This window comes from Poecilia formosa, unplaced genomic scaffold, assembly GCF_000485575.1.
Source record: "Poecilia formosa unplaced genomic scaffold, Poecilia_formosa-5.1.2 Scaffold436, whole genome shotgun sequence".
In the NCBI taxonomy this organism is placed as follows: domain Eukaryota; kingdom Metazoa; phylum Chordata; class Actinopteri; order Cyprinodontiformes; family Poeciliidae; genus Poecilia; species Poecilia formosa.
This window is the reverse complement of record NW_006800375.1, coordinates 1-27,993: the sequence shown is the minus strand read 5'-3', so window position 1 is coordinate 27,993 and position 27,993 is coordinate 1. Positions and strand designations below refer to the sequence as shown.

The 27,993-nt window shown below is 37.7% G+C and overlaps 1 protein-coding gene and 1 pseudogene across 2 annotated transcripts; both read left to right on the top strand.

Annotated features, from left to right (window-relative positions):
• The first annotated feature begins 2,204 nt into the window (after window positions 1-2,204).
• Window positions 2,205-3,431, top strand: LOC103155578 (sialidase-3-like; annotated as a pseudogene).
• A 4,094-nt stretch (window positions 3,432-7,525) lies between these two features.
• On the top strand, window positions 7,526-27,860 carry LOC103155577 (ras-specific guanine nucleotide-releasing factor 2-like). 2 transcript variants are annotated; one of them, XM_016663656.1, is made up of 13 exons: window positions 7,526-8,423; window positions 17,831-17,937; window positions 19,709-19,856; window positions 20,126-20,215; window positions 20,293-20,546; window positions 23,175-23,254; window positions 23,882-24,075; window positions 24,711-24,820; window positions 25,568-25,686; window positions 25,768-25,931; window positions 26,990-27,053; window positions 27,385-27,521; window positions 27,651-27,860. In XM_016663656.1, exons 1-13 carry the CDS (start codon window positions 8,145-8,147, stop codon window positions 27,735-27,737), a joined length of 1,833 nt encoding a protein of 610 aa, XP_016519142.1. In that variant the 5' UTR covers window positions 7,526-8,144; the 3' UTR covers window positions 27,738-27,860. The 2 variants fall into 2 exon arrangements, with proteins under 2 accessions (XP_016519142.1, XP_007577370.2); XM_007577308.2 differs by having other exon boundaries at window positions 7,530-8,423; window positions 26,987-27,053.
• The last annotated feature ends 133 nt before the right edge of the window (window positions 27,861-27,993 follow it).

Here is a 27,993-nt window from a genome sequence, read left to right as displayed (position 1 = left end):
TGATTAGTGAGGACAGGAAGGACTTCCTGTTGCAGTCAATATTACAGCAGCTCTGGAGAAGCCTCTGACTGAAGACACTGTATTGTTGTATAACTGATTCATGTTTGTCTCATGGTTGTACTTAATTTTTGTAGTTTTATGAAGAATCCATCTTTGCACCATCATCTCTAGTGTTTCCACAGTCGTCCACAGAACAGAATCAGCTTCTTTTTTTTTTTAGTTCTCTGAATCTGATGTTGCTAGAATGGTCCAGTCAAAGTACAGGCCTAAATCCAATAGAGAATTTGTGACAAAGCTTGAAAGTTGAAGTTTGAAGGTACTCTCCATCAGGTGTCTCTAGGTGGGACATGATGTGTCAAAATGAGCAGTGACATCTTACAAAGACCAGCCTGCTGTGGAAACATGTCAGGTGGTCTACATGTCAGGTGGTCTACGCCTTGAGAGACAAAACCATGTGTCTGATAAGAAAAGAACATAAAGACACAATGAACTTCACTGGAATATTGGGTAGAGACCCTTCAATCTTCTGCTGGGAGCTCTGGAGTGAGACAGACACAAATCTTCCTCTTTAGAGCAATTTGTGCTTTCAGGAGGGTAAAGATAAAAATTATTAAAACTAAGAACTATAAGGCCACTAGTAGAGTCAAGTTTTTATATGATATGTGTGAAGCAGGTGCATGATGGTATCGTCAACTCCATCACCATGGCGATAAGCAAACTGTAGGGGCTTTTGACATGGGTTTTTCTGCTATTTCATGTGGTCAAGCAGGAGTCTCTCCAGGACTTTCATGATGTGGGATGCCAGGACAACAAGACTGTAGTCATAGATGACTGATGGGTGAGTTTTCTACCGGAACCAGGAAGGATGTCTTCTATAAATCTTCCTCTGAAGAGAACTTTGTCCTGTCACCAAGCATAAAATAAAAGTTCCAACCTTTTCTGACTGGTGCAGTACTTGTCAGTAAATAGTTGCTGTACATTAAGAAGCTGTTCAGGAGTGTAGAAAAGATCTGACAGCCCCATCAGAGTGAAAAATTAAATTCTTGACTCATGGAAGCAGGAAGAGAAAACACATTTTTGGTGAAGCTCCAGGACGTTAGATTAACGTCAAGTTCTTGGCAGGACATCTCAGCAGGTTCGCATTCTGTTCTTCAAGTGTTCCAAGGTTACTACCTATTTGCTCCATCTCAACAACCAAAGAGGCCATTGTGCATCTCAAGCAGGTTTAAGCAATTTGCCTTCTTCTTGCATCAGGTGTTCAGCTTGTATAATCTAAAATGTCCTCATTCTACAGTCTCAACTAAAACAGAGTTCTTTCTTTACATGCTATAGAAATAAAGACTATATCAGACTGTACAGCTATTAGTCTACTCTACTTTCCTCCATTGTTGAATTCTACAGATCTGTTCAATAAATCAGAATATTTCTGAAAACTCTATTTATTTCAGGGACTTTATCACTAAGTGCAATTAATTTTTTAAACTCTACAAATAATATTTATTTAGTGCGGTTATTTAGTGATTGGCTTGAGTGGCATTGGTTTCATTAATTATTTTTTGCTTTAGTAGTTATTTAAGGCAAATATTTTTTGGCACGCATAGGGCTGATGGTCATGTTTTGCTAACAGTTCTTGGTTATTCATTTTTTCAGCATCTCTCCTTCCCATGATTATTTGTTGGTATAAATGAGAAAATCAAAGCAATGCAGTGAAGCATTTTCTTGCAATAAACCAAATTCACAGCAAACTTTGCTTTAACACTGATGTTAAACTTCCACATAGTGGTTCATAAAGCATGTTAGTTTTAGCGGTAGGATACTGATTTGGACGAATAAGACCCAATTAGTGAAGAATTGCTGAAAAATGAAAGCTAAAACACTGGGCTTTCCATCCAAGCTTTACAGTTTAGATATATGAATGATAGGGGAAAAGAAAAAAACCTGCAGGACCAGTCAGCCATAGTGTCAGGATATTGGCTCAAATTTCAACTTCCTCAATATTTGTCCCTTTTCCTATTATTTATTTTTGGCATGATCTGATCTGATCTGATTTCTTCTTTTATTTGTTGCCTTAGCTCCTCCCTCCAATCTTACAGGTATAAATATTGCTGAATAACAAGCAGCAAGCAGACTGTTGTTTCTGGACGAAAAGACACAGACTTTTTATTGTTTTGGTTGTGTAACTAATTTTCTCTCCTACAGCATTCATGAACAACATTGGAAAAACATTCGTCTTCAAGTCAAATGGAGAAGTGTTCAGGATTCCTGCTCTTTACTACAAAGAAAATGAAAAAAAGCTCTTTGGCTTTACTGAGAAGCAGACATCCAGACATGATTCTAGTGCAGTGGCTCTGGTCATGAGCACAGGGACAGTGGACACTGATGAACTCACTCAGAAGAAGACAATGAAGGTAATTATGTGACGCAACTACTCTATTTCAACAAAGTACAACCTAAGACATGTTAGATAAATATGTAACACTGTGTATGTATTGTTTCACTTTATCTTCTGTGAATTGTGTCTAATTGATCTTTTTCAGTGGTCAGAGCCTGAAGAAGTAGTGAGGAAGTGCCCCTGTGGATATCGTCCCATGAACCCCTGCACAGTGTACGAAAAAGACACACAAACATTGTTCCTTTTCTTCAATCATGTCACGGGAATGAAAACAAAAAGAACAACAAGGTCCGTCTTCACTACATCACAAAGAAGAATGATGACAAGTGGAGTGAATTCACTGATCTGACCGACCTGCTGCCTACTGACAACTGGTCTGTTGGACCGGGCCACGGCATTCAAACTGAGAGTGGCAGAATGATTGTTCCAGCTTATGCTTACATGAAGGAAAACAACATTCCACATTCATTCTACATTTATAGTGATGATAAAGGTAGCACATGGCATTATGGCGCAATGCTGGATAAAACATCAGGAGAATGTGAAATGGATGAGGTTTCTGATATCACGGGAGACAGCTTGATCTACAGCAATGCTTGCAATAAGGGAGGGTTTCGAGTACAAGCTGAGATTGATGAAAGTTTCCACACATTCAAATCCAATACACTCCTTAAGGAACTAGATAAAGGTTGTCAGGGGAGTGTGATTTCCTTCCCAGCTCAGCCTGAAGATGCAGAAACCAGTCAGAAAAAGTGTCTACTTTTTTCCCATCCAACAGATCAAAAGATAGCTTGGCAAAGACTTGATTTGGGAGTTTATCTGAGCAGCTCCCCAGTAAATTCAAATGGAAACTGTAGTGGAGAATGGAGCCAACCCTGGGTCATTAACCAGAGACACAGTGGTTATTCTGACCTGACTTACTTACATTGAAGATGGCTGGTTTGCATGTCTGATGGAGTGTAGGGAGAAATCTGCTACAGATGAGATAGCATGTCAGGTGTTCAGCTATGAAGAGGTCCTGAGGGGCATTCAAGGGTAAATGTAGCTTTAAAATAATTTCTTATTATTACTCTTAATGTATTAAGATCAAATAATCAGTTGCTACTGAAAATCCCTTGGACTAGACTTAATAGCAAAGGAGATGGGGCTTTTTCCATTGCTGCTCTTATTCTCTGGAATAAGTTACCTTTCCAGAATAGCTCTGTCTATAGTCTTTAAGTTGCTTCTTAAAACTTATTATTATTCATTGGCATTTGATTGAGGCCTTATACTGTAACTTTTCTGTTGTGATGCTTTGTTTGTATTTTATTTCCCTGTTATTATTTTTTCAATTATCATTATTATTTAATTTTTTTATTTATTCATTTTACATCTCTCTCTCTCTCTCTCTCTCTCTCTTTCTCCCTCTTCACCAACTTATTCTATTGTGTTTTTGTTTTTGTACAGCAGCACTTTGGTGCGGTTTTAAACCTGTTTTTAAAAGTGCTACATAAATGACTGACATTGACTTGAATGGGAATTTCTGTCATGTTTTGGACATTCAGTCAAGTCTCTCTCTCTTTAAAACATTACTGTCTGTGTGTAATAATTAAGATCTGTTTTACTTAATGAATCAAGTTACTAAAATAAATAAACTTTTCAATTATATTCCAATTCACTGAATATGACTATACACAGTGAACCCAGTAGGTGGGTGGTAATTCAAAATGTGGTGAGATTTTATGGTGGATAAAGGTCTCTAAAGCTTATATGAAGTCTTAAATGTCAAGTTATTTTCTCTTTATTTATTTATTTATTTATTTATTTATTTATTTATTGTCGTACTCAAGTATTTTAGAATCTTTGTATCTGTGTGAATGCTAAGTTCCAAATCTGCTCACAGAAGACATGAACAAACAAACACAAATGCTTAAAGAGATTCGTGAAAGTTACAAAAGGAACATTCAGGTTTTCTTCAGCTGATAAAATAGAAAAACCTTTATCCTGCTTTTCTATTTCTGACTACCTGAAAATGTAAGCTCACAGTTTACAAACATCATTTGGTCATAGGGACTGATACCTTAATGGTGTTTGAGAAAAGGTTTGGTAGAAATTCATTAGAGCGAGGTCTGCTGGTTGTGTGCCAGGATTGTTGAAGTTTGAAGGTACTCTCCATCTAGTCAGTCTGAGTTTGAGTTTCTTTGCAAAGATTTTCCCAAAAAGATGTGAAAAGACTCGCTTCAATTACTGTGAAGCAGCTTTCGCAGTAATTACAGTGAAAGCTGCTTCTACAAAGCATTGACTCAGTGGGATAATTTTTAACCAAGAAAGGCCAAAGTTAGTGTGTGTGTGTGTGTGTAATCTATGATATGATTAGTGAATTAAGTTACTGAAATAAATTAACTTTTCAGTTATACTCTATTGTTTGTCTTCATTTTCTATTATTAATGTAAGTTATTAAATACTTACATTAACTTAAGATTTCAACTGCATATTTTTAAATTCAACTTAATGTAAAATATGTATCCACTCAGTCCTATGGAACAAGGGGAAAAAGGGGGAAGGTAAAATCAAGCAAATTCTAATTTCTCTTTTGAGTTTACAAAAAAATTGTTAAACATCTATACCAAAAGTATCCATGTGGTTGCCAAACACTGGGCAGTGTTTGGCTGACACCAATCAAACCTTTCTCCGCCGGAAAGGCAGGACGAGTAAGGCACTACACTGCCCTCTAGCGTGCAAATAGCCTGACTACTGAATAACAAAAAAGTGAACGAAAAATACACTTTTTATGCAACATAACAGAAAAACACTAGTGTCACTGAAGAAATTATCAAGTTTTTTAATATCTGTGTATCTATATGGAAGGAAAATTTCTGCAAATCAACAGAATATATATATATATTTTCATGTTTTCTACTGGAAGAGCTGAAGGATTTCAATTGAGTGTGCCCTACTGTCATTTTTGTAATTAGATTTTAGCATGTAATTTTATTTTATGGGGAAAATAACACTCATATAAAAGTACATCTTCTACATTATTACATCAGTATGCAAAAGGAACACAAAGTATTAGCTTAGCTCAGAAACACACTTGTATAAAGGAGACATAAATGATCTCATTCTGTGCCTTTTCACAAACACACAGATACTTTTTCTATTTTTGCATGGACTTTGCATTGACATCCATTCATTTTCCATTCATTTCTATAGCCTAATTCTCACCCTTACTCTAAACCTCATTACCAGTACATGCCTAACCCTAAACCTTATATCAACTCAATTCATACTTTAGTCCTAAACATAACCCCCGACCTCAAAACAAGCCCCTCTTCTTATGGGATACTGGCTCTGGGACCCATAAGGAGCAGTCGGTCGGTCCCAACAACATAGTTGTAAGGACCATCTGGAAAATGATCCTTACACTGTTTCAAAGACAAGTCCACACACACACACACACACGCACGCACATGCACACACACATCGGTGAAGAGGGTAAAAGCAGAAGTTTCTATTTTTGCAAAGAGGTGATATGCATCAGAAGATGGGTGTTTGTTTTGAAACTCCCATTCAGCCTGAGAGCACAAACAGATGTTGTAGTGCATCAGTGAGATAACCTCTGTGTGTGTGTGTGTGTGTGTGTGTGTGTGTGTGTGTGTGTGTGTGTGTGTGTGTGTGCATGCGTGCGTGCATGCGCGTGTGTGTGTGTGTAAGCTTGTGTGAGCGTTTCAGGAACAACACACAATAAAAACATCCCCTCAATGTATTTTNGTGCGTGCATGCGTGCGTGCATGCGCGTGTGTGTGTGTGTAAGCTTGTGTGAGCGTTTCAGGAACAACACACAATAAAAACATCCCCTCAATGTATTTTAAATCAACCTAAAAAAATAAAAGATGGCTTTATTAATAGCCGCCCTTCTAGGAGTGATAGGTATTTCAACTCAATTTTCACACTGTTTCTCTTAAACCATTCTCCTTTTTTGTAGAAATTTTATGGATAGCTGGTATTGCTATGTTAAATATGCGTCATTGCAAAATAAAAAAAATGAAGTCTGTGTGTATGAAATTATCTGCATGTAGAACCATGCTAATGCCTATTTATGCACAGCTTCCATCCATGCCTGCAGTGCATGTAGACAAGTGAACTGATGAGGCTCCTTCCATAGAACTATGCAAACAAGAACAAGCCACCACTTCAGTCCAATAAGGAAAGTCCAAGTTCTGCTGCAGACAAAAGAGGAACTTCTTTATTAGAATATTTTATTTTGAGTTTTATGCCCTGTAGCAAGTGGAAAATAAAGTAAAAAGCTGGCATCTGATACACATAGAGGTTTACTATGGCTGAAAAAAAAAGAAAAAGGAGGGGCAGCAACCTTAAATAATTGTTGCGTTTGTAATCCACCAATCAGGATGTTTTCCTCATGGAGAGATGGGTGTGTATACATGGCCTCCTGTGGATCATTAGCTGTGTAGTCCTGATATATACAGAAAAAAACGAAAATTGCAGGAAATATACAGTATCTCGATTTGGTTTGTAAAGTGCTTCAATTATGGTGAAAGTGTAAACTGGCTGCCAGATGGTTTTTGACCTTTCTGATGTTAAATCTAATCCTCTTAATTTTTGAAAGTATATTTGTATCTGCTCACAGGATTTGCATTCTGCGTGGAAACATTCCCAACAACTGGAAAAACTCGTTTCTGTTCTGTTAACTGACTCTCAAACAAGGATTTTTGTAAATTTTGTAAATTTTTGTAAATTGTTCATACATATCTATTTTTACTGTACAAGTTGTGTCGATGTAAATGTTTGCATTTTTAAAATTTGTTTTATTATTATCAAAGGGACAAAGGTAGTGAGTGTTGATTTTTATACATACAAATTTTGCATCCACAGCTAATTTGCAACCTGTGGACCTAGCGAGGCTTGAAGGCTTAAAACTTATATAAACCTGTACTGATGTGCAATTACTAGGAAATATTTGAGAGTATTAGTTTGTAATATTTTACTAAACTGTACAACGATTATAGACAATAATAATAATATTAATAAAAACATAAATTAAATATAAATACAGGTTCCATCTGACAGCGGACCCTGACTGAGAGACAGCCGCATCGGAGTGGGATGCAGCCATCACTGAAGCACCTGCGCCTCCCCACTTCAAACGTCTCTGCTTCGCTTTCACCGCTCACGCGCTCCAGTGCTCCTGCGCTCTCAGATCGACAGCGGGGCTCGCGCGCTGCACTCCTACGAAGTGATGCGAAGCGGTCAGCGGCGCGCGGACCGGGGCGGTCCCGACCTGTCTCTTTAAGTGCGTGTCAAAGCCGATTACCGCTGATCTCCGTTGTGATTCTGTTTTCACCGTCTGTTCCTCTGACTCTGTCTCTGTTTTCATATTGCTGCCGGTGAGTCAGTACTTGTCCATTTTTGTAGATTCTTTTGTCTTTTTTCTATTTATTTATTTATTTATTTTACATTTAGTTTCGCGCGCTAACCAGCGCAACTCTCTGAAGTTTCATGGGATGCAAACGCAGAGTGTTGCTGTAGTTACTGTCTGAGCTGACTCCGAGAGCCCGCATTGAAGCTGCCGAGCTGCGGACGGTCCAACTTTTTATATCATGGTAAGCCCGGATTACCTTCTCCAACAGACTGAGACATTAACCGCCTTCCCTCTGGCATCAGTCCGCTAAAAATAACCACAGCAGCAGCATATCTGAAGATGCGCCGCGATGTGACGGCCTCTCCTGAAGTTTAAATAAAGAGCCTTTATAAAATGCAGAAGAGCGTGCGGTACAACGAGGGCCACGCGCTCTATCTGTCTGTGGTGGCGCGAAAAGAGGGCTCGAAGCGGGGCTACCTGAGCAAGAAGACCACGGAGAACAGCCGCTGGACCGAGAAGTACTTCGCCCTGTACCAGAACGTGCTCTTCTACTTTGAGAACGACCAGAGCGCGAGACCCTCCGGCATTTACCTGCTGGAAGGCTGCACGTGCGAGCGGGCACCTGCGCCCAAGGTGTCCGCCATCAGCAAGGAGCCCATGGAGAAACAGCAGGTGCGTGACAAGCATGCGGGGAATAATTAGAAGATTTGTTTGAAGTTAGCCTCCAGTTTACTGTGATTAGGTTTTTACACAATCAAAGCAGTGCCAAAAAAAATCAGTTCACATCATAAAGTGAAAGATAAACGAATATTTTATATGTAAGATTCCATAAATAATGCAATATTTAATATTTAAATACAACTGTTTTGCGTTCTTTGCCTTAATTGGAAGTATTTAAACCCCATAACATGGAGTCCTTATATTAAACACATGCAATAATGATGGATAAACTTCTTATTTTCTATGACAAATCAAAAATGGCTGAATTCCTGACTGAGTTATGAGGCAGTTTCTGTCATTGAAAAATAGACATAAACGGTGTTAAAGGTTCCCACCAGCACTTTGAACTGTAATAATTTTAAAGTTACATTGTTTAGTTCCAGATTGTGCAACCTGCATCAGAAAGTTGACTAGATGAGTTTGACCAAAAACTTCTTAGAACTCAGTGGTGTTTTTAAACTTAAGGGGATCATTTTTTTTTAGTTTTTTTTTGTTTGTTTGTTTTTAAACAATTTTCTAGTAATATCTACATATAATTTTCACAACAAGTGACACTAATGGTGCAAGGCTTTTTTCAGCCATTTCTTTTTTGTTTTCAGTTTCTTCTTCTTACAGACATTTTGTCTTTCTTTGCTCTAAAATCTAAGCCTAATTTGACACCGCACACATTTCTGAAATTTGATAGAAATCATAATTTTAATTTGCCAGGAACAGTGGGGAAAAATGACTCTGCATTTTAGAGGTTATTATCCTCTGGATGCATGAGTATATTTTCACCTGATTTCATTGTCAACTTAATCTTTAACAAGAACTGCAGATTATTAAATCAAACAAATGAAAGATTGAAAACATCTGTTTCGATATTACACACTTCTCCAGAATCCCCAAAGGGGCGAGAGGCACGCAGCATCCTGGTCTGGTTTCACACACAACAAGCAACCATGCACACACGCCTAGGGGTGACTGAGAGCAGTTAGCCTAATGTGGTTTTTTTTTTAATTTCCCGTAGAAATAAACCTCACATACAGAGGGAAATATGCAAACTCCATGCAGAAAGGCCTTCCTGCTGCAAGGCAACGGTGCCAACAACTGCACCACCCTACAACATTCTTTATTAGGTTATTATTTAAAACTATGTACATTTTACACTGATAGAGATTTACAGGGATTGGAAATAGGGTCATAAATACAAAAGATGTTAGAGTGGACTGCAGCTGATATTTTGAAAACAAGTCAAACCAATTTACATTTCATCTTCTAATATATTGTAAACCAGCACAGTGGAGAAAATAAATAGTTGAGACACATGGATTAACATCCTGCTGCACATGCTAGGAAATGTCTGACTTCTGGAATTATAAACAAAGTTTTCTGTACCAAATATTAAGTTTCATTGTTGTATTTTATCAAGTACTTACAGTGGTGTTAAAGATTGTCCCCTTCCTGATTTCTGTTTTTTTGCACAGAAATTCAACCATACCTTTATTGGTATGATTGAACATCATACTAATGGTCATTAATATGATGTTGAACATCATGCTAATGATGTTCAACATCATACCAATCTAAATGTCAGTCAAAAACAACGCCTTCTGGAGACAAAATCCAGTTTTCAAGTTAAGGCATTAGGGGAGAAAAACAATCCAAACTGTGTGAGAAAGGCATTTTTTCTGGCAAAAAAAGTTTGAAAATTAAATATTTTTTCACACCACTGTACTTCATGCAATAAATCGTAAATTATTGATTAAAAAAAATCATACAAGGCCATTTTCTACATTTTTTTTTTAGATTCTCTCTCCCAGTTGATATTTAATTTCAATTAAAATTGCAGACCTCTTCATTCTCAGCAAGCTCAAAAATAAAAATAAAACATTGGCAACATATCAAATACTTATTTTTCCCGCTGTACGACCTAAAACTGTGGAAAACAGGGGAAGCATTGCTTACCTTAACTGTGACACAGCATGACCTATGAATGATTTAAGTTATATCTCTTGAAGTTTATATTATTTGTTAATTACTGCAGACATGAAGCAACATTACGACAAATATACTGTGTAAGTTAAAATATTTTAAGACATTCTGTAAAATCAGAAGGCCACGAACTGCTAAGGAACTGAATCAATAGATTGATTATTTTTCTGGTGTATAAAGTGCGATTGGAAAAGAAGGCTGGTGGGAGTTAACATTGATTTCCTGCTGAAACGCTTCACAGCAGCTGTTTATTATCTTAACAGATGCACGACTAGGAAGTTTTTGACGAAACAGAAAAATTATGTGGCATTAGGATTACTGTAGTAGAGAATAATGATAGTTTTTGTTGACAAATTTGTTTGACAAAGCACATAATTTCAAAGATCGCACTAGACAAGACACTATATGTCAGCCTTAAAGGTAAACTTGCTAACTGACTAAGCCTTTGCTCTACAGCAGGCGGTGGCAGAGATGGCTGATTTGATCCGTAATTTCCCTTTTGCAAATTCACAGTTTTTTTGTTTTTTTTTACTTTACTTTAGTACTTCTGCTAAGTCTACAACGAGGAAAAGCTTGGCTTCTGTTTTAGATAGTTTATATTTTTAGTTTCAGCAGAGCCCATATAGAGTTGATGCCTCTTTTTAAACCATGTTGTGTCAAAATGTAGAATTTAAACCTCTGCTTTAGGATTCTGCAGCGGTCTGCGTTACAGTGACGTTAGAGTGACGTTACCGTGACGTGAAGCACATCCAGACTAATGGTGACCAGCTTACTGACGGAGCTTTGTTTGATCTCTGCCTAATGAGGCACCTTGTCAGCAGGCTCAGTTTAAGACGGATGTTTTTGATGAAGCAACTTTAAAGTCAGACAAAGGATCTAAGAACATCAAAGCCTCCTTGCTCAATTGATTACTCAGCTCTTTTGATGTCCACTCTGCTCTCCAGGTTTCTGCTACCATCTTTATTTATACTGTGTCCTGCATCTATGGAGTTTTACTTATAATGTTGATTTTCAAGGTTGCGGTCGTTATGTTGAAGTTGAAATATAGACATATGGATGATCTTGGGGGTAGTCAAAGTCTGGACCTAAATTTGATTTATATGCTTTATTGGAACCCTAAACTTGTTGTCCAAGACTGAAACTTCCACATTGTGGTTGAGGTAAAACAATTCTGCAAAGAAGAGTAAGCCAAAATTTCTCCACGGTGTTGAAAACATCTAATTTCACAATTTTGGTGTTTCCATTTAATAAGAAATTCCACACGAATGAGCTTTTTTACGCAATAACTCCTTAAGAAACACGCTGCACCATCATTCTGTCGTCTTCTTCGTCTTTTCCGCCCATGATTGCTGATCATGTGTGTTGATCGTATGATGCAAAAAAGTGTTCCCATTGCAGATGTGTGATGCCTTGCTGTTCCAAAATCTGGACTTAAACCCTTAATCTAAACCTTAGTATTAATGTATTTATAAGCAATAACTGAGCCTGAACTATTTGACTATTTCTCTCCTGATAATCAGGTGACTTGGTAATTTTGATCTAAATTACACATTTTTTTATTGATTGCCTTTGACAGTTATTCATAACCAAACTGGACCTGTTGCTGCACAGCAGATCTGTAATGTCATCCACAAACAATTACATTAAAAAACTGAAGAAATGTTTAAGGGAGCAAACACCTTTCACCACTGTACGCAAACAGGGCAACATATTTCTCAGGGTGTTTTCCATTGTTCTTAAAATAAATTTGTAATCCCTTTAGTGGGATCAGTCTTGGCAGCCCTGGATCCTGTGCAGCACGTTCCAAGTCGAAGCGTCAGGACAGGATCTTTTATTCCACCTTATCTTTGTACTCGCAAAGGGTACAATGATGGCTAAGTCAAGTCAAGTTCATTTATATGGCTAATTTAAGCAATCAAGCATGCTTTGCATGGTAAAAACATAACCTTATAAACAAACCTAATAAATAAAATAAAATAAAATATTTTTATTTTTATTTTGAAGTGGCAAAATAAAAAGAAGTTGCAACCCAGATTTGAATTAATCTATGTTCCATTTCTTATTAATTAAAAGGCAACTCTAAACAAATGGGGTTTCACTGTTGATTTAGAGGAACTCAGTGTTTCAGCTGTTTTGCAGTTTTATGGAAGTTTGTTCCAGATTTGTGGTGCATAGAAGTTGAATGCTGCTGCTCCATGTTTGTTTCTGGTTCTGGTTCTGGTTTTGCAGATCAAACCAGAACCAGAAGACCTGAGGGGTCTAGAAGATTGATACAACAACAGCAGATCTTTAATGTGTTGTGATTTATAAACTAACAGTATATTAAAGTCTATTCTCTCAGTGTAGTGATTTTAAAACTGGTGTTATGTGCTCTATCTTCCTGGTTTTAGTCAGAACTCCAGCAGTAGCTTTCTGGATCAGCTGCAGCTGGAGGATTGATTTTTTATTTTTTTATTTTTTTGTCAGACCTGTAAACACACCATTGTAGTAATTAATGCCACTGCAATGGTGACATTGCAGTGGCATCCTTGTATTTCATGGATCAGTTTCTCTAGATCTTGCTGAGACATCAGTCCTTTAATTCTGGAAATGTTCTTCAGGTGACAGATGGCTGACTTTGTAACTGTCTTTATGTGACTGAAGGTTCAGGTCAGTGTCCATCAATATACCCACATTTTGGGCTTTTTCGCCAGTCTCCAACTGTAATAACTGAAGCTGTGCTGACTCTAGATTGTTCCTGTTTAGGTCCAAAAATAAAACTTTCATTGTGTTTCGCTCAGTGAAACACAATGAGAGAAACACATTGTTACAACTTCTTCAGTTGTAATAAACAGCTGAAGAAGTTTATTACAACTTTCTTCAGCTGAATAAAGTTGTAATAAACTCATTTGTTGATTTTAAGCGACTGCAGAGGCCTGAGTGTTATTACCATAACGACTATTTGGGCAAATGTGAGTCAGTCAGTTTGTATCCATTTTGACACAAATGTGCATCTTTGAAAAAAAAATTTGTCTGTGTTGAATACACTGAAATATTATTTGGACATCCCTAATATCCACTTTTTGTCCAATATAAATACGGTACATTTTAATGCATAGAGACTATTGAGAATGTTTTGACATATTTAGCTGATAACAGACTGTGTTCTTGGATTCGGATGCTGATGAAGATGTGTGACATTATGACCGGCAGGCTTTCTTACCTGAACTCACTGAGACAAGATGTCTCAGTGAGTGGTTAAATGTTGAAGTAGTCACCAGGAAGGCTGACTGCCTGGGAGATGAAGACTGTGTTTTAACTCACATTGAAAAAGCTCATGTTACTGGAGTACAACACTGTGGCAGCCGGTATTAGCCATTTACACCTTTACAGGGGTTTGTTGCTACGTTAAATTAAATCTTCATTTTATTGATTTCGCTCTAACTGAAATCTGTGTTGAACAAATTCTGGTTGTTTCAGAACAAAATAAACTTAACCTACATCTGTCACCATATTCTCTCTGCTAAATCTAACTGTGTAATTAAAAAGACAATTCCTGATTGTCAAAATAAAAGCCTTTCCTAGAAAAATAGTTTCTTAAGAATCAGTTATTTTTTTTTACATTGGATTTATAACACTGAATTTTTATCTTGTGCAATTAGGTACATTTGAATTTTACCAGCAAAATATTTGCATACAAAACTTAATTGCAGAAATTAGCCTTCAAAATTTCACCCTGAAAATATTCAATTATAAATGCGGTGACCTTCTGGTGACCTGAGCCAAATGCAATCAGCAGTAGGTCAAGTCGAGCAGCTTTTAGCCAATCAAACTTCACTCCTCACACACAAATAGGATACAAGGATACAAATCCATTGTTATACATTCAGTATCTAAAAAAAAATACAATTATTCCATAAAGACTATTTTTAATTTTTTTTCTTATCATTGAGACATTCAAAATTATCCTTCATTCAGATTTAAAATATGTAAAGTGTACAACAAATACAATGGTTAACAGATGTTAAAAATCACACTTTATTTGTTTTCAAAAATAGCACTTTATTAGTTTTCTCTTTTTCACCCATTATAGACTTGAGACTTGACTTGAGCTGGAGTTGAAGGACTTGAGACTTTGTGTTACTTCTCAAAAACTTGATTTGAACTTGTGAAAATGATTGATTGCAGTTTGTTTGATGTGGTAGCCCAACACCAATATAAAGATGAATAGTGGAGTCGGCGTATTATTATGCAATGAATCAAATATGACCCAATGAGCTGCTTTGAAGGTGCAGACTGTTTGTGTTTTTGTGACTTGGCATGTGGAGCTGCTCTGTTCTGGGATGTGGCTCTGCTTCACTAAGAATAGCATCCTTGCTGACCCTTTTGCCTGCAGACACTTTCTGAATATCAAGCCAGCACAACCACATCTCACAGAAAAACCACTTCCACCGTGGCCACCTGCCCTAGTTGGAGCTTCCCTTTGACTGTGCAGTGTGTGGATCAGCCCGTGTTTCTCTGCAGTTCATGTTCAGTCAAACGAAACCCCTAACCGTCCTCTTCTCTCTTCATCTAAAACGTCAGTGCTGATGTGCAGCACATCAACACTGACGTTTTAGCTACAGTGCAGAAACGTTTGAAAGCGGAGTGCAAATTTGGAATGCTGCAGACATTGCACTTGGCCTTTTTGTTTGTTTATGCATCAGTGCGTGGCTCACCCCGGGGTCTGAACATCGTCCTGAGAGTGCTCAACATGTCTCCTTTGCTTGAAGTAAACAAACTTGTTTTTGTTTTTTTGTGGGATTGCAAGATTTAGCAGAGTAAGAGATGAGAGAACAAGTATGACCAGTGTAATGAAGGTCTTTGTTGCTTATTCTGGTACACTTAAAATGCTGATGTTTGAATAATTTAAATGAAAGAATTACAAGGAGATGCGGATTGAAATATTTTAAGTTTATGAGTTTTGTTAGGCAGTTTCTCAGCTGGTACTGATGATGACCTGTCCTCTTAATGAAACAAACTAATGGATAAAATATAAGTATTATTGTGACTACTCTTTGAAACAGGGTGAAAGATGTTTCTTCTTCTACAGGGTGCTCAGGCTAAAAGATTCCCAGAGCCTCAGCATCTTTTAGTCAAGTATTTTTGATGCTTCAGCTATTTTATAGAAGTTTGTAAGTGTATATATGTATTTCGTTTACCATCGGTCTGTTAATGGGAGTGGATGGTAGAGTATTAAAGGCAACATTCGGAAGGCTACTGCTGAGAGCCTAGGTGACCTGTGGATTTGATTGATCCACTTGTCTTTCTCCATCCATGTCATTGACTGAGAAACCTAAATTCGTAACTCAGCATGTGTTGTGTTGGTTTGGTGAAAGAAAAGGCTGAACTAAAAGGCTCATACTAAACATTTCCAATACAAATACATTGACTTTTCCACGCCACAGAAGCACCACAAGTTAAAGTTCGTAACACAGTACATTAAAGACAATCTTACGTTTTTAATTTATGCTGCATAACTGATTGGTTTGTGAAAGTGGTTGAGCAGCTCAGGACGGTGTGGGGATCTGATGAGTGTGCATTTATAACACCAGATCTTCTAAACCAAACACTGGCTGAAATGACATGCTCTGTCCAGGTCAGACTGATGAACTGATTTTTTTTTTTTTTTTGCCCTCTGAATGCAGGGCAAGTCAGCTTACAGTTCCCTTTCTCTGCCTGTCCGTCTCACTCATTGTTATCCTGCAGCTTAAAGCAGGCTTGTGGCTGGGGAAGCCGCATTAGCAATACAAGGAGCTGTACAAGCCTTGGTGGTTATGTAAACCCTCACTCCCTCTCCCCCCCAACCCCAACACACAAACAAGCCCTTAAGCCTCCCTCGTTTGTAGCCAGCACACGCCAGCAAATATCTTTCACCCGCTTATCGTTACATCATTACTACACTGGCCGTCTGTTTGTCTCTGAGGCAGCCCGAAAGCAAAATAAGCTACACTGTGGGCGTTGCATTTTATGTTATTGTATTTCATTGCAAATGATAAAATAAATGAATAATTAACTGAAAGCACACAGGTATAATTACTATACCTGGGCCTGCCACTATGACAAATTTTGCTAGTTATTGCGGTAAAAGATAATTATGTTGGTATGAGACCATTTTCATGTGATATAATGGTAATCGCATAATAATGCAAGAACACGTTCTAACAGACCAATAAACTTTAAATTCTACTGAATATTTAACACTGGAACTAGAAGACATTTTAAATATCCAAAATAAATTAACAAAACAGAAACAACAAATAAAATGATGAAGTATCTGTAAACAAAATTGTCCTTCAAAAAAGGCCTGGTTGAGACCAAATCACCAGACTGAAGACTTTTATTATCCAGTTTTAGGTTGAAAGAGAGAAAAGAAAAAAATTATAAATCATTCAAGTGGAAATTATTGAACTTGTTTTTTTATTATGCTTACTGCAACAGGCCTACCTATACAATTTTGCTTTCAGACCAAATAGTGAGGATATAAAAGAAAGTCCTATTAATATTATTATTTTAAAGTCCTAAAGCCAGAAGCAAAACGAAAAAAAAATTGATGACTTGTGCTTGCTTAGATTTTATTTCAAATTGTTGCTCTTGTGACGCCATTGGTTATAAAACATGCTGGCTTCAAACTTGCAGTGAAGTAGTTTGGTATAAAAACGTCTAAGATGTTTTTAAGACTAAAACATTCCAGCTCAGGCAGAGACTTTACTGACTTAAAACTTTACTGACTTTAAAATAATGTTTTAAGTGTTTCATTTCATAAATCCATTGGTCAGATTGTGGTTACATTAAGATTCTTACTTTACAAAAAATTCCTCTAGATTTTGAGCCTGAAAAAGATCTAGAATCCAAATGTGTTGTTTTTAGTCCTTGTGTTTCTGTATATGTTTTGTTGTCATGTACCGATAAATTGACAGCAATTTCCTTAATTTTGGGAGATCGCCGATTGGCCGATGCTCCCATGAGAAACCAATCTTATCTTCCTCAGGGTAGCTCTAAAAACCAGCCACTGCCCCTTCAGCTCTGCATTGAAAGCCGGGTTATGTCACATGTCTGTGGTTATCTGTAGTCTCCCCAGTGGTGACAAAAAAAATCCACATCAGCCAAAATCAGAATCAGATGGTCAGTTGTTTTAAAAGTCGGTGATTGGCCAGGAAACTGTAATCAATCCACTGGTAGTTTTAATTTAACCTTCAGACTTTACTTTTATTCTATTGCCTTGTTACTTGTGCTTTGGCGTTCACTGTAATCATTTTTAAAATTTAAATGTACTGGTTTTTGTTACTACTATCTGCCATTTTTTATCAAGAAGATAAAGCTTTAATTAGTGGTTTTGATTGGTTGTTTGTTTCTGTTGAACGCAGCACTACTTCCTGGTCATTTTTGGTCATGAAGGTCAGAAACCTCTGGAGCTGCGGTCAGAGGACGAGTCGGACTGCAACGAGTGGGTGGAGTGCATCCAGCAGGCCAGGTACAAACAGACACGTTTCAGTCACGTTTTTTTGTTGTTCATTTTCAGGTTAGAGGGAAAAATCTTCAGTATTGGACTTATGTCCCTCATTATTCATTTTACCATTTTCAGAGTCTAAGATAGGAAAATTATTACAAGGTCAGTTTCATGCTAAATTTCTAATAAATGTAGATGTCTGTGTAGGATATAGTCAAAGCAAGCAGCAATGTTAAGGTCACATTGTGGTTTTAAGAAAATAATTAGTCCACACAGAATGATTATCACAAACCGTACAGGAATATGTTCGTGGTGGGATATAAAGTCGTTTTGCTTCTAAATCAGAAAAATGTTTTCAGTCAGTAATGACTCAGTTCAGGACTTCTCAGAAAAATGGCCGCTGTGCCGCTGCAAACCGTGTCACCGTCTGAATCTGAATGTGTGTGTTGTGAGATTAATGACTGAGCGCTCACACAGAACATCAAATACCACAAGATCATGACCAGCATTTAAGGAGATTTAAACCGGCGGCACAGTTGATCTGTCGTGCACAATTGCACAGACGAGATGGGAGGTTTTCTAGCCTGAGTAGATCTTCTTAATGCAGAGTGATCAGCAGTCAGTTTCGCCTTACAATGCGGTGTTTTCTGACCCTGATCCAGGGGGAAAACTGTTGCCTTGCTTCAGCAATCCCTCACAGCTGTTAGTTTTGACCAAAAAAAATGAATAAACAGCAGTGCAGCATTGACGTCAGCACCACACATAAAATCTGTCAGGAGAATCCGAGTACCTTTCTTTTTAAAATAATAAAAGTGGACCCATCCTATTGTTTGCTAAGGAAATACAGCAGGTTTTAATAATACATATTATATCTACTGAGACCTCTATCGAATGATTTCTGATTCTTATTTACTCTTGGAAATCCTGTTGCTGACTGGGCACTAATTTGTACATCATTAATCCATAACTTTTTAAAAGTTGCTGTATGCAACTTCTACAAAAAATATGTTTTTTACATATGTTTTTAAAACTGTCACCATGTTGTGACAATACAATATGAAACAGATAATTTGTGAAAAGATCGATCTCATCCACCTCCTGCCAGAGCTATTATTGCCGTCTGACAAAATGCAGCATTCCCGGTCAAAAACAACCAATCAGAGCCAGGAGGAGGGACTTAGCGCTGTCAGTCAGGCTCGTGTGTCGCAGTCAGAGTGAAGTGAAATTTTACAGAGAAAAATAGGCAACCATTTCAGCTTAAGTGTGTAAAGCTGGAAGAGACATGCACTGAAAGACTAAATTGGAGCAAAAGATAAAAGGTCAGGCTCAGTACAAAACACACACTTTTCAGATAATGATTTTAAAAATCTGCTGAGGAATAGATGAGCAGAGTAGTAAATTTGTCAAGCACCTTTTTCTCATCAGTTAAAGCCTCTAAACATTAAGCGTTCAGTTTAAAGATTCTCGTAAAATCAAACTCATCTTTGCTTCTCTTTTTTGTGGTGCTGGTGAAACACACTGGACACAGCTACCACATCCAGGCGAGCGAGCGTGTCTGGGTGCTCTGTGCTCGCAGCGGTTCACATTTAGGTCACACAGCGCTGTTTTACCTCGTCGGTTACATCACACTCGACCTCTATTTCCTCTCAGTGCTCTCCTTATGCCTCTCTTATATTTTAACGACGGCAGTGAACACCTCAGACATCCTCCACCACCCTCCCCCCCGTTTACCTGCTAGCGCACCCATGTTTGTTCACCAGCACATATCCGAAGCCCAACCCTTTCTACCTTCCAGCTACTCTGACATCATGATCGAGCGTGAGATCCTGATGCAGAAGTACATCCACCTGGTCCAGATCTTGGAGACGGAGAAGATCGCAGCCAATCAGCTGCGCACTCAGCTGGAGGATCAGGACACGGAGATCGAGCGGCTCAAGGCCGAGGTACGCATGAGTGCCTCCACATCTGCGTGCGCATGCATACTTAAATGCACACTCGGACGCAACCCTCAGATGGAGCACATTTAGATCAACGCGTGCAAAAGCCCCCAGGCATGATGAAGAAGACACTTCTGTTGAATTAAAGCACAGCAGGGCTCCAAGGACTCCAGAACCCATTGCTTCCCTATCTCGATGTTTATTTCTGTCCAAAGTTTCATGAATATTTGATACTTTGTACCAGTGACCTCACATAGATGCTGTTGTCGTGGTAGATTGTGGTGTTGAACAAAGCCAAGGAGAGGATGTTCCCGTTCCAGAGCAACCAAGAAGAGGAAGACCCGGACATCAAAAAGATTAAAAAGGTAAAAGCATCATCAAAGCGGCGACAACGGACGGAGAGGACGGGAGGCCATGACGGGGTTGTTGTGTGACCATGCAGGTGCAAAGCTTCATGCGTGGCTGGTTGTGCCGGAGGAAGTGGAAGATCATCGTCCAGGACTACATCTGCTCGCCTCACGCAGAGAGCATGAGGAAGAGGAACCAGATCGTGTTCAACATGGTAGAGGCAGAGACTGAGTACGTCCACCAGCTCTCCATTCTGGTCAACTGCTTCCTCAGGCCGCTGCGCATGGCCGCCAGCTCCAAGAAGCCTCCCATAAGCCACGATGACGTCAGCAGCATCTTCCTCAACAGGTAATGAATCCTCTTGCTCTGTGTGAGAGGGAAATGTACACAAAACATTTACGCTTGCAGTACCGGGTGTCAAAAAAGATCATCATACAAGTTTACAAAAGCATTCTTCCCCAACAGAACTTTTCCATGTTTTGTCCCATTGCAACTTCAACCAACTTATTGGGATTTTATGTGATACACTAACACAAAATAGTGTTAAAATGTATAAAAATAAATAAATAAATAAAAAAAAGGAAGGTATTCTCTTTTTTTTTTTTAAATCTAACAAGTTACTGTGATACCTGTAAATAACATCCAAAGAAGCAGGTATCCTAAAAGGGGCAGTCTTAAGTAAAACAGACTTTTTTTTTACCTTTACATCATGTTATAATGTCGTTTCATCACCAAAAACATTCCTGCAGAGTTGCTTTGATTCTTTCATGGATGCTTGAAAAAATCTTTAATGTCCCATGGTAACCATTCAGTTGCAAAGTACCTGATGGGATCTAGTTCCGCCTTCGACAACACCCCAACACCCAACTCCCTCACCCCCCACTCAGCTCCTTCAAACTAGCCAGCAGCAATTAGCAAACACCTTGTGGAACGATGCATCTGCTGAGCTCTTTACAGGAGATACTTCTCAAAGATTTAAAGGTTAACGGAGGAGCCATGTTGTGATGATTTCCTGAAGGTGAAACTTCAGAAAAAGCAGGAGTTTTTAAAGAGACGCGCCCAATTTCAAGGCAATAAACTACAACGTCAGATTTCTTCTAAGTAATATTTTATGTTATCATGTTATCATGTTGCCAACAGTAAGCTGTGAGTTCACTGTGTTTTTTCCAGTTGAATTTGATCAGATGGTGTTTCACTGATGGGCCGATGTGTTAGTAACAGACACTGAAGTGGGAGGAAATGTTTCTGCCTTTTTCTTTTCTCGTTCTAATTCCCAGTGAATTTTCCCACAGATCATTTCTGACTCACAGTTTGAGGGCTTTGATTGTTGCCATTTCATCCCACAGAGGCGATCAGATGATTCACAGCTGCTCCAAAGTACCTGATTCTTTTGAAGGTGCACTGAGCAGACATCTGTGCTTTGACATGCCAGTTTTAGTTTAAGTAAAATGATTTGCCAAATTCTGCTGCTCTGTTATAGAAACCTGAACAAACAGCCTCCTGATACTGAAGATCCCATTTTTAAGTTTCTGTCACCATTTATGGACCGAAAATGAGCTAATTCTAATCTATAGATGATTTCTTTGTGTGTTTCTAGATTCCTTTGTAAATCCTTCCAGACAGCTAATTATTCAATTAAATGTTATAAATCAATGTAAAGGCATAAATATAATTTTTCTCCCGTTTTTATTTGATTTGTAAAAAATGAAATATGTAAATAGACGTGGATTATAAAACTATTTATGCATGATAAAACATGGATTATCTTTTGCATGGCTGAAACAATTAATCCGATTAATTAATCATCAGATTAATTAATCGTGGGAAAACCTTCAAATTTTCACACTACATTCCCCTCTACTGATTCTAGGAAATCACTTTAAAAGAACATTTTAATCCACTGATTTAATGTGAAACCAGAATATCCTCTCACGGAGAGGAGCAGCAAAGCTTCGTCATCAGCCCGATTCAAGACCGCCCCGCAGTCTACGTCCACGCCAAACTGTTGTGGAAATTTTCCTTTAACAAAGAGTGAGGGAAACCTGTTTCAAGGACCAGAGAAAGAATATATTCTTAATCAGTATTTATTTGAAGGCTCTACAGCATTCAAAGTCTCTGCTCACTGAGCGCAGTCAGGAGAAAGAGCCTGGAGCAGAACACAGCTTCCACTTTTATAGAGAGAGGTTCATTCTGATCGCAGTTTGATCATCTACTTGGTTACAGAACAGACAGCAAACACACGTCTTCTTTCACTAGGAGTCATGACAGATCAAGAAACAACTCAATGACTTGTTTAATTAATCGGCTTAATTGTGATTAATCTGATTAATAATTAGTTTAACTATTGATTAATTCTTAACTGGAGTATTTAGACTTTTAAAAAGGCAATTTACTGAAAGAACAACACAGTCAAAGCTGCAGTTAAGACAAAACTGACCAAAAATGTATACATTTAGCATTAAAGGTAAAATAAATCTTATTTGTTTGTAATGTTCTCTCCAGAGCTTGTGTCAGTTTTACCTTCACCAGGTAAAAATTTAGTAAAAAAAAATCTATTAATCAATTAAGAAAGGGCTGAACTTTTCACACGATGTATTTTTTAGCTGCAGATTCATCCTTTGCTACAAGTGATCAAACTTACACTAAAGTAATAGAATGTTATTGAAGTTTAAGCAATAAAGTGTCTAGTTTTCTATTTTAAAATGGAATTGAATTATTTGTTTATCTGCATGTTTTATGTATTTCTAATCTTGTATAAAATAAGTTTGAGTGGCTAAACAACAAATCTGCAGAATGTGCCAATTGTTTTACCTGATTGACCAAATAATGGTTAGAATAATCGACATCGCTAAAATAATTGTTAGCTGCTGGTCTTTCGTAGAGTGCACGTCTTAAAACACAACTCACAGTGTTTGTATTTTATTTTGTCTCCTGAATAAAAAGAGAAACATCCTGAGATTAGTTCTCTGTGTGCAGTGAGACCATCATGTTTCTGCACGAGATCTTCCACCAGGGCCTGAAGGCTCGCATCGCCAACTGGCCGACGTTGGTTCTGGGTGAGTACTGAGTCATTCAGTGGTCAGACTTAAATACTTAAACCTGTAGACTGTACCAACTCTCAGATCACAGCTCCTAACATGAAAAACATCAACAAAAATGTAACCTACATCTTCATAAGTAATGCTTCTGTAATAAGAAGAAATATAGACTATTGTCAAATTATGATGATGCAGTTTATGAGTGGATTTTGTGTTTGATGAAAGTTATTGTCTTTACAGTGTAGTTTCACTTTTCAGTCACTAAACAGATAATAATTCATTCCAAGAAAGTAATTTCCAAACAAATAATTGAATTACAAATGAGTTTTTTACAGTTACATACATTCAAAACAGGCCTAAAAAACTTAATATTCTCAATATTTCTTATGAATTTCTAATCTTTAATGTTTACATCTATATTTTAGGATCTTTGCTGCTGTTTTGTGTTAATTGTTTTATTGATTGTAGCACTTTCAATGTAAATATGTGATAAATAATATTATTATTATTATTACATAGAGTCACTGTAATATAACCACATCAAAAACATACATTTATTACCTGTAGATGTCTGAAGTAGAAGCTGTAGTTTTAGACTATCTTTTTTGATACATCAATGTGAGTCGCTGTGCGTTTTCCTCCCAGCTGACCTGTTCGACATCCTGCTGCCCATGCTCAACATTTACCAGGAGTTTGTGCGGAACCACCAGTACAGCCTGCAGGTTCTGGCCAACTGCAAGCAGAACCGAGACTTTGACAAGCTGCTCAAACAGTACGAATACAACGCCGGCTGTGAGGGCCGCATGCTGGAAACCTTCCTCACTTACCCCATGTTCCAGGTACCAAACACTTTATGTACTAATTAGGCAATAAACTGCTTTGTTTTCAAGGTCTAGGTTTAGTTCCAGTGGCCATATGGTAACTACGATCACGACATGCCGTTTCATCAGCTTCAAATGTATATTGTAATGAAGATGAATGGAAAATCAAAATGCTTTTATTTTGAGTACGTTTGAAAAACTTCAATTGATTCAAACGATGTTTCAGCTTTTGGCTTGAGACTGAGCAAACTAATGCAGCTGGGCTGCTGAAGCCATTTATCTACAAGTCTGAATATCTAGACTTCTACATATTATATGATTGAAAAAATCACCACAAGCTATTTAGATTTGTGTTTAAAGAGGGTTAAAAACACTTAGAGCGCGTAAAACTTTACAGCAATAAATCATTTATAGATCTTGGTAGAATGTGTTAAAATTAAAGTAATTCTGTCACAAACTACAAAAAAAATAGCTTTTAACATATTTGAAAATGTTGATTTTAAACTGATAAAATTTCAGATTTTTAAATATTAAACCTTAAAAAACTCAGGTTTAAATTCTTAATTTTCATCCCACATTCTAATCATACATCCATGTCTTAGTATTCAATATGTCAATGTTTTCTTTATGACACGTATTTTTTTAAATGCTAGATTCCTCGATACATCATCACCCTCCATGAGCTGCTGGCGCACACACCCCATGAGCATGTGGAGCGCAAGAGCCTGGAGTTTGCCAAATCCAAACTGGAAGAGTTGTCAAAGTGAGTATGGGACTGTGGAAAAAAAAAATGAAAATGACGATTCAGCGACACTGAATTTTACCCTACAGTGGAGACCGAATATCATTTTTCTGTATGTACATTCTAAACGCACAGGGACAGATTCATTTGGTTGCATGTTGGTTCTTATTGAGAAACTGAAAAAATGCACTGCAGTGAAAGCTGCACAAATATTTAATTGTCATATTTTCTTATTTATTGATGTTGTAATAAACTCAACAGTAGAGAAAATATCATAAAAAATTATTTTTAGAGGTTTTTTTAAACATCATTAATATTAATTTACACCGTTATGAGGAATTACATGTTTTTTAGAAATACAATAAATCTATCTCTCTTATAGATTAAGTTTTTTTCTATTTTTCTCACTCATTCTTATGGAATAATTACACTGAATTTTCACAAAAGAATGATACTTAAGGTATAAGTAATATTTAGATAAATGTTTCTTGCCATTATGCTGTTTTTTGTCATCATTTAAAATCTAAACATAGAAGTTCAATTGTAGTTCGATGGTGGAAATTTATCAGAAATGATAAGTTTTCTTTCTTCAGAATGTCCTGTAACATTTGTGTCTCCTTAACAAATTTCATTCAGCTGAACTGAGAGTAAAACCGGCTGTTTGGGTCATACAGGTCACAGACACACACACACACACACACACACACACACACACACACACACACACACACACACACACATACTGACCTCTGCTCCTTGTGTTTTCAGAATGATGCACGACGAGGTGAGCGACACAGAGAACATCAGGAAGAATCTGGCCATTGAAAGGATGATCGTTGAAGGCTGCGACATTTTGTTAGACACCAGCCAGACCTTCGTCAGACAAGGTAGCCTTCCTGCTTTCTCAGCTTTCGTTCAGCCGTCCCACCTTCCTGCACTCTTTCACGACTTCTCTCCTCCACGATCAGGTTCTCTCATCCAGCTGCCGTCCAGCAGCGAACGGGGCATGCTCAGTAAGGTGCGTCTGGGTTCGCTCTCACTGAGGAAGGAAGGAGAGAGGCAGTGTTTCCTGTTCACCAAGCACTTCCTCATCTGTACACGGACCTCTGGAGGGAAGCTGCACCTGCTGAAGGTAAAACGTCTCTTTATCTACAATCTGAGTGTTTTCAAGTTCAGCAGTTTCTACACAGACTCTAGAGTTACAGGTTTTGCAAAAATGACAGGCCTGTGAAGACATACACTGTTTCCATTAACCATAAAATTGTGTAAATTGAAATTATGAAAATAAATCAGCTTAATGGAAACATGGCATTTCGAAAAAAAAAATCATTGTTTAAAATAAAAATGATGAGATTGCTTTTCGGCCGTATCGAAGTAGATGTGTGTTGCAGAACTGCAATGGAAACACCTTTTTCACATCACACAAGTCACATGATCAGCAGCTGGATGTTACTACTGGCAAAAACAAAATGGATTGTTTCTGATTTTTTTTTTTTTCAGATGTTGTTCAGAGCTCTCACAGCATCAGTTGAGTGTCATTCCAACATGTTAAATCCATAACTCTTCTGTAAAATCACCTATTACAATTTCTCCAAAATGACGCATAGTAGCCGCTCCTGAGTAGGCGTGGCTTGTCGCTCAAACTACTGAATAAGATGCTGACGTCTTCTCTGATTGGGTGATAGGTGACGTGTGTTAGCGTCATGGCTGAATTATGAATATATCCCATGTAACTGTTTACTTCAGCTGTTGCCATGACTTTAGTCACTTGAATGGAAACAATTCCAAAAATTGTTGTTTTTTTTCAACATTAGCAGAATATAGACAAAAATCTGTGTAATGGAAGTGCGACAAATCCTGCTTTGCATTTTACAAATCTGAAAACTAAAGACATTCAATCTCTCCTGCTAATCTTAAATTGTCTTAATACAGTTTTGGTCAGCTTAAATCTGTTCAGAACATACCCCTGTACACTAGGGGATAAGTCATATAAATAATATATTTGTATTAGACCTTGAAGGCACAACTAGATCTACAAAATTCCCTCATAATTATGACAGAAAATATTTGTTCTGGCATAATAAGATTAAAAATAAAGTCTTTCTGTTGAGTCTAGATTTGTGTCCAATATCTTTCACTGGGAAGGCTTTAATTTAATATTTAATTTGTTATCTTTCTTCCTAACAGCAGGGAGGAACTCTGTCTCTGATTGAGTGCACTCTGATTGAGGAACTAGATGCCAGTGATGAAGACTGTGAGTATCCTGCTGCAATCTTTACTAATTATTAAAATTCATTCCAGTGGTTGCCTAACCACTGAACATCAGATTTCTACAAAGAAAACTTTGCAGAATTCAACGGTGAAAAAAGTTTGGCGGAAGAAGGACTGTAAGAAACACTACCTAGAAAAAACAACAAATATCAATGAGAAAGTTCATAGGTACAATAGAAAATATGTTGGGTTTTTTTTTTTACAATTTTGATTAAATGCAACAAAGCCATTTAGGCAGTTTACAGATCAATACAAGGTTAATCCCAGCTCAGATGAGCAGAATGAAAGTGTTTTGGTTTCCTGTTGCGTTTCAGACAACGCTGCAGGTCAAGGCTTCAGTCACCTGGAGTTTAAAATTGTGGTGGAGCCCCCTGATGGTCAGAGCTTCTGCGTTGTTCTCCTGGCTCCTTCCCGCCAGGAGAAGGCTGCCTGGACCAGTGACATCAGCCAGGTACAGACCGACTCAGAGGAACTCAGAGCTGCCATGGCGGACTTTAGCTGATCTTCTAAAAGAAACGTTTATCCTTGTTTGTTTTGTGTGTGTTTGTGTGTGTGTGTGTGTGTTTTCTTTCCACTTCAGTGCATCGATAACATCCGCTGTAACGGCCTGATGACCAGCGTCTTTGAGGAGAACTCTAAAGTTTCTGTGCCCCACATGATCAAGTGAGGAAATGATCTCATTCTGACTGTGCTAAAGTCTTACATTTGACAGATTTACAGATCTCACAGCAACACGTCATGGTGGATTAATTATGTCAATGAGAAGAAAATTTTAAACAATGAAGTTGAATAATTTTCCAAATTATTCAACTGAGGCTGAATAATTTCAGTTGAATTCAACTGAAATTATTCAGTTGAAATTATTCAGTTGAATTCAGTTGAATTCAACTGAATAATTTCAGTTGAATTCAACTGAAATTATT

Bases quoted from the DNA above. Each gene is read 5' to 3' on its own strand.
- LOC103155577 (XM_007577308.2), top strand. From the start codon at position 8,145: ATGCAGAAGAGCGTGCGGTACAACGAGGGCCACGCGCTCTATCTGTCT. The intron at 25,687-25,767 runs GTAGCCTTCCTG...CTCCACGATCAG, and splicing joins CCAGACCTTCGTCAGACAAG to GTTCTCTCATCCAGCTGCCG. The intron at 27,522-27,650 runs GTACAGACCGAC...TTTCCACTTCAG, and splicing joins GGACCAGTGACATCAGCCAG to TGCATCGATAACATCCGCTG.